The 7,301-nt window shown below is 33.3% G+C and overlaps 1 protein-coding gene across 1 annotated transcript; it reads right to left on the bottom strand.

Annotated features, from left to right (window-relative positions):
• Nucleotides 1-2,252: 2,252 nt before the first annotated feature.
• LOC131609032 (heat shock cognate 70 kDa protein 2-like) lies at nucleotides 2,253-5,128 on the bottom strand. The gene is made up of 2 exons (XM_058880662.1): nucleotides 4,673-5,128; nucleotides 2,253-4,183 (listed from the first exon to the last, which is right to left on the bottom strand). The coding sequence occupies exons 1-2, from the start codon at nucleotides 4,884-4,886 to the stop codon at nucleotides 2,445-2,447; spliced, it is 1,953 nt and encodes a 650-aa protein (XP_058736645.1). The 5' UTR covers nucleotides 4,887-5,128; the 3' UTR covers nucleotides 2,253-2,444.
• Nucleotides 5,129-7,301: the final 2,173 nt, after the last annotated feature.

The following is a 7,301-nucleotide window of genomic DNA, read 5'->3' as shown; positions in this document are numbered from 1 at the left end:
TGACAGTCAGTTACCAGTCAGTTACTAGTGTTAGATGATGTCAGTTACTAGTGTTAGATGCTTGTCTGCTTCAAACTGAGAACTTTGGACCTTAGAAGATATATATATATATATATATATATATATATATATATATATATATATATATATATATATATATATATATATATATATATATATATATATATATATATGAATCTTCTAAGGTCCAAAGTTGAACAATCCCCTACATTTATGACCATTCCATATATTACACGACCCACAAATCTTAAAATCCTTAAATCTCCAACTCTTATTCATGACAGTCAGTTACTAGTGTTAGATGCTTGCCTGCTTCAAACTGAGAACTTTGGACCTTAGAAGATTCATATATATATATATATATATATATATATATATATATATATATATATATATATATATATATATATATATATATATATATATATTGAGGCAAGTGATACTATAACATGCTTATTTTTTCATCAACCACTTTTCTATAGGAATATTATGTTAATCAACAACCAATTAAATGTCAAAGACACGTGAAAAACAATAACCAAACAAAAAATACAACACTATGTCATAGTCTGGAAAATATCAGATATCACCAAAAGGGTATCTTCGAAAGTTATCATTCAAACAAACGCAAAGTAAAGACTTACCAACAAAACCTCAAATCTAACAAAATCTCAAATGTAACATAACAACTCTATAAGAAATGCAATGAAGAAAAGTTTATTAAATAAGATTTAAAAAGAAAGAAAAGAAAAGACAGAAAAATATCTTAATAACTATATATAATGAAAACAATAAAGATAAGGAAGGTAAGGATTAGAGGTGTACTTTAGTCTATTTGGGTTGAATTTCCCCAAAATCAAGATCCAACTCATACTAGATACCCCGGTTTGAACCAATTTGAATGACATAAAATAATAACTCATGACATCTTTGCATTAGTTTAACAAACTATAAATTTGTGAGTTGGATCGAATTAGATAATAAATTATTCAATTTTTTTTTATAATTATAAATGACGTGTCATATTATTTTTAAAAAAATGCCTCAATCACTTTTTCTTAATATACTTTAACCACTATATTTTTTTAAACATTGAATATTTAAACGTGTGGTAAAATTTATCATATATATACTTGCAAAAACCGAAGCTCTATACTTGCAAAAATTAATATCAAAATAATCAAAATATGACATTCTAAATAAGTTAAAACTATAACTCACAAAATAAATAAAAAATGTTCAAGAAGTTGTAACTCAAACAACTAAGATTAAATACATTAAACCACCACTCATCAAATTATAAAGAGCCAAAAAAAAAAAAACTATCATTAACCCATAGGTTTCATAGGATGGGTCCGGATTTCCCATAACCTAATTTTTAAAATGATTTTTTATTTTTGCAATCGTATTTATTTAATAATATGATCTAATCCATTTTTTTAATCTCGCTTGAATTTATCGAATTTATCGCATCCATATACACCATAATAAGAAGTGTCACAAATTTGTCAAATCCAACAACAAAATGTGAGAAATGAAGATAACAAATGCAAGGTGTGAGTGAAAAAGGTTGGAGTAGATGGGCGAGCCATGAGAGTGATAAAGAAAATAAATAAAAGTGTTAGTAATCAAGGAAATTTATAATGTTTTGAGATTTTTCTAGTTATCATGACACTGGTTTAATTCTTATGTTAATTTTGATTAATAATTTTGTTGTTGTTGATTACTACTCAAACCGCTTTAAATCCTCTTCATTTTTTTCTCATTTTCTATTCATTCTCTCTATTTCTCTCCTAATATTTAAAAAGAGATGATTCAACTCTGAAAATTTTCTATTACCATATTATTAATTTCTATAAAAAAAGGCGTTTTTTATTTGTAGTTTGATTTAAATTTTATATTTTGAAAGTTAATAAAAAAACACCATTTTTTTGGCACCACATTATAATTATTTATGTGATAATTATTCAAATACTTTGTTTTATCCTCTAAGCGCAGCTTCCTTCCACGTAAAAATTACTCATTGAAAACAAAAGTATTCTTACAGTTTTTACTATAAAATCCCTGATCGTAAAGTTTCACCATATAAACTGTAAAGTATAAACTGATAAGTATCTTGTACTGCAGTCTCGTTGACATCCATAGAAAAGTATTCTTACAAAAGCCGAAAAAGCAGGCAGAATATTACTTTAATTAAGTGTAAAATAATTCAGGCAGCTTGATACCAAAAGTTTAACAATAAACTGTAGTATTAACACCAAAGGTGTAATGAGCAAAATACGGTGGTTATTACTCACCGTTCAATTGATTAGAAAATCACATTGCAACATTGTTCATAAAAGCAAAATTCTAACATAGCCACGACACAATTATAACAGACTCAAGCATAAGTCTCTACCGACATATCCATCCATCTACTAAACTTAGTCGACCTCCTCAATCTTGGGACCAGGGCCGCCACTGGCACTTGTTGGTGGAGGAGCATCCTCATCAATTTCAGGACCTTCACCAGCAGCACCACCTTGGTACATCTTTGCAATAATAGGATTACAAACTGTTTCAAGCTCCTTCATCTTGTCTTCAAATTCGTCCGCTTCAGCAAGCTGGTTGGCATCAAGCCATTGAATGGCTCCTTCAATTGCATCCTCAATCACTTTCTTATCACCTGCAGAAAGCTTTGAACTGATCTTGTCATCTTTGATAGTGTTTCTCATGTTGTAGGCATAGTTCTCCAATGAGTTCTTTGCCTCAACTTTCTTCTTATGGTCCTCATCTTCACTCTTGTACTTCTCGGCTTCTTGAACCATCTTCTCGATTTCTTCCTTTGACAACCTTCCTTTGTCGTTGGTAATGGTGATCTTGTTCTTCTGGCCTGTGGTTTTGTCTTCAGCAGAGACATTCAAGATACCGTTTGCATCAATGTCAAAGCAAACAGTGATCTGAGGAACACCACGGGGAGCTGGAGGAATTCCAGAAAGCTCGAATTTTCCCAACAAGTTGTTGTCCTTTGTTCTTGTTCTCTCACCCTCATATACTTGAATCAACACACCAGGTTGGTTATCTGAATAGGTAGAGAAAACTTGTTCCTTCTTGGTAGGGATTGTTGTGTTCCTTGGGATCAATACAGTCATGACACCTCCTGCTGTCTCCAAACCTTGAGACAATGGAGTGACATCCAAAAGCAACAAATCTTGAACCTTCTCGTTACCCTCACCGCTCAAAATAGCTGCCTGGACAGCAGCACCATAAGCAACAGCCTCATCTGGGTTGATGCTCTTGCAAAGCTCCTTTCCATTGAAGAAATCCTGCAACAATTGCTGAACTTTAGGAATCCTAGTGGAACCACCTACAAGAACAACATCATGTACAGTGCTCTTATCCATCTTAGCATCCCTCAAACACTTCTCAACAGGCTCCATACACTTCCTGAATAAATCCATGTTAAGTTCCTCAAACCTAGCACGAGTGATTGTTGTGTAAAAGTCAACACCCTCGTACAAAGAATCAATCTCAATGGTTGTCTGTGCAGTTGATGATAGAGTTCTCTTCGCCCTCTCACAAGCTGTTCTCAACCTCCTAAGTGCCCTAGGGTTTCCACTAATATCCTTCTTATTCTTTCTCTTAAACTCCTGTACAAAATGGTTAACCATCCTATTATCAAAATCTTCACCACCAAGATGGGTATCACCAGCAGTGGCTTTAACTTCAAAAATACCCTCTTCAATAGTAAGAAGAGAAACATCAAAAGTACCACCACCCAAATCAAAGATCAACACATTCTTCTCACCAACACTTGTAGCTTTCTTATCTAGCCCATAAGCAATAGCTGCTGCAGTTGGCTCATTGATAATCCTCATAACATTCAAGCCAGCAATAACTCCAGCATCTTTGGTTGCTTGACGCTGAGAATCATTAAAGTAAGCCGGTACAGTAACAACAGCATTCTTAATAGTCAAACCAAGATAAGCCTCAGCAATCTCACGCATCTTTATCAAAACCATAGACGAGATTTCCTCAGCAGCAAACACCTTTTCTTCACCCTTATAGTTTACTCCAATCATAGGCTTCTCACCGGGACCGGAAGTAATCTTAAAAGGCCACAACTTCATATCACTCTGAACAGAGGAATCACTAATTCTCCTACCAATCAACCTCTTCGCATCTGCAAAATTACAATCCTCAGTTAACAACAACCAAAGCAACAATAAAATAAACAAAAAAAAATTTACCCATGCAACAAATACAAAAATCATTCCAGATCAATATAACAACAATAATTAAAATAGAAATAGCAATTAAAAAATTAATTAACAAAAATAGAAATAAAAAAGTTCTCAATTAAAAAAATAATTAAAATACAATATTCAGATGCATAAAAAAAAACAGATAATTCCAAAGAATACATAATCAAGATATCACTAATCTTACGAACAAAAACCTAAAATTAAAAATAAAAATAAAAACAGAATTAAAAATTTCTAACTAAAAAAAGTAATAATTAAAATTTAAAATAAAATATTTCTTCACTAAGATTATGCTAACATCGATGCAAAAAACACAGTAATTCCAAAGAATGCATAATCAAGATTTCACTAACCAGCGAAAACCTAAAAATTAAGATTTAAATAGCTAGGGTTTGATGATGAATTACCGAAGACGGTGTTGGTAGGGTTCATGGCGACCTGATTCTTGGCGGCATCACCGATCAATCTTTCACTATCTGTAAACGCAACATACGACGGCGTTGTACGGTTGCCTTGATCGTTGGCGATAATTTCAACTCTATCGTGTTGCCAGACGCCGACGCACGAGTACGTCGTTCCGAGATCGATTCCGATCGCCGGTCCTTCACCTTTACCGGCCATTGTAACAGAGAAAATCAAAATCGAAATTCAAGAGAAAGAGAGAGAATTTTAGGGTTACGTTTTTGAAACTGAATTGTGAATTAGTTATTGCAAGAGATTGGAGTTATATAGGTTAAAGGGTGAGAGTCTCTAGAATGTTCTGTGTTGTGAGTGGGCTCCAGTTTTTTTTTTTTTGGTATTGTAACTAACTTGCGATCGAGCCGTTGAAGGAGGGGTAAAATTGTAATTACGGATTTTCTTCTTCTTTGTTGTGATTGCTTGGGTGGTTCCGCGTAGTTATTGGACGAAAGACTAGTAGGGAAAGTAGTGAGATCAGATTCACACTTGCTTTCGAACAATACAAGTGGTTATGGTAACGTGTTAAGGAATAACAACTAGAAAGTAGCTACGAATTGGGTTGGATGTTGGTCGATTTTATGTGGATTTAATAGGCCTATCTTAGCCCAATCTGAATACACAAATGAGATCAAAAATAAGAATTTCTTATTCCACCTTGCAGAGTGAAAAGACGCTATAAAATTCCGAAAATGTTTTCGCGGAAATCGGAAATTTATTTTCGGTATGAACCATTCACAATATAATACAATTTTAAAAATCTATCTAAATTGTTCCGCTTAGAAGCAAAAGTTCCGATTCGAGCTGGATGCGACTATTGCGAGATCGGTCAATGATATTATTGTTACACCCCAAATTTTTCCCTCTTAATTTCATTTTTTTCTGCCTTGTACTTCACATTCAAATGCATATTCCACTATTTACTATGGAAATTGGTAAACAACCGCTAGTCCTCCCAAAGCCTACAAACTAAGGGTCACTTGCAGAATCGACTAGTTGATCTAAGACACGAGCTAATGCAACTAAGGTTTGGCTTGTTCAATTCGACACAGACTTGACTCTAAGAGAAAACGGTTTCCTACAAAGAGTTTAAACAAACAAAGTTTTCCACAAAAAAGTTACTAATGTTATCAACTGAAGGTGACTCGTGACCGACATCAGGCTATAACATTTAGAAAAGATACACAACGAATGCATCTAGGGTGAATTCTATTATCGTAACAGAACCACAGTCGACAATGTATACGATGATGTAAAAAGTTAGTTCGAACGTAAAAGAAAGCAAAGTAAAGTGCTCAAGAGGAACGATTGACAAATAAGGAAATTGCATTTAGATAAAAATGGTGATTCACGTACATTAGCACTCTTGAAACTCTTTGTTTCCTCGCGTTGGGAATGTGAAGTTTTTACAAGTGATTTAGTACAAGTGATTTAGTACAAGTGAACACTTGGAGCCCTTTGTGGGATCTCCTATTTATAATACAATAAAATAACTGCCTATAGGCTATATAACTATAAAGTGACTGCCTATAAGTCAAACGGCTGACTGCACGATCCAAGTAACTATTCCTTATGTTTATGGCACCCATTTTAGGAACCACTCCTTCGCTAACTGCTGGAGTTTTAATTTCAAATTAGCTCGCTGTTTCCACCGATTTTTGGTAATATAAACAATCATTATCCATCAACACTTTAGGACTGGATAAAAGTCCTTTTACAATATTCGTTCAAGTCTCAAGATTTATGATATCACTTCATGCATTCTTTAAGAACAAAATCATGTTCTTCTTAGTGTTAGAATTGATTCCAACAACTTTTATAAAACAAGTTGTCTCATGACAACTAAAAAGAAATAACATTCAAATGAGCATTCAAAAGAAAGAAAAATAAAGAAAATGAAAAGAAATGTAGAATTGCAAGAGAAAAATAGGAAAATAAACAAAACGATCTTAAGTTGATTGAAAATGTAAAGAATGGTCCGAATCCACCTCTGCCCACCCCTGAACTCGTTTGCCCTTGCTGCGTAGATGTTACAAGGTTTTTAGAAAATAGGATCAAACCCCTAAATACATAGTAATTACAACTATTTATAGAAAAAAGGAAGTAACTTCCTACATCTAATATTTTGACAAGTGTCTTATTTAATAACTTCATTAATCTAAAATTGACACATGTCCCTTTAGATAACTACTTATAATAACTTCCGATAACTTCCTTGTAGGAGTTATTTGTTTGATTAATGCAATATGTCAATATTTGACTCTTTGCATGACTTCTTCGAATTTCTTTTCCAAATGCTTTTTTGAATATATTATAACATATGCCCATTGTTGAAATTGAAGTCATCGAAAGCACCATAGTATCTATCGCACCAACTCAAATTCCTTTGACATCCATCAATCTCTTGCATATAATTTGGTTGACAATCGGAATACAAAACTTTAATTTTATATATCAACACCCGCTCAAGTCTTCTTTTCGACATTATCCCCTAGCGTAAATGTAATCACAAATTCTTCTAAGTCTTAACTTTCCCTATGGTCGACAGAACAAGGATCGACCAATTTTCCAGGTTGTGTC

The sequence above is a fragment of the Vicia villosa genome, linkage group LG6 (assembly GCF_029867415.1).
Source record: "Vicia villosa cultivar HV-30 ecotype Madison, WI linkage group LG6, Vvil1.0, whole genome shotgun sequence".
Lineage (NCBI taxonomy): Eukaryota > Viridiplantae > Streptophyta > Magnoliopsida > Fabales > Fabaceae > Vicia > Vicia villosa.
The sequence above is the reverse complement of the archived record's forward strand: the minus strand, read 5'-3'. Positions and strand labels throughout refer to the sequence as shown.

Excerpts from the sequence above, each read along its gene's own strand:
- LOC131609032 (XM_058880662.1), bottom strand. The coding sequence starts at position 4,886 with ATGGCCGGTAAAGGTGAAGGACCGGCGATCGGAATCGATCTCGGAACG. Across the intron at positions 4,184-4,672 it reads CCCTACCAACACCGTCTTCG|ATGCGAAGAGGTTGATTGGT; the intron begins GTAATTCATCAT and ends GTAATTTTGCAG.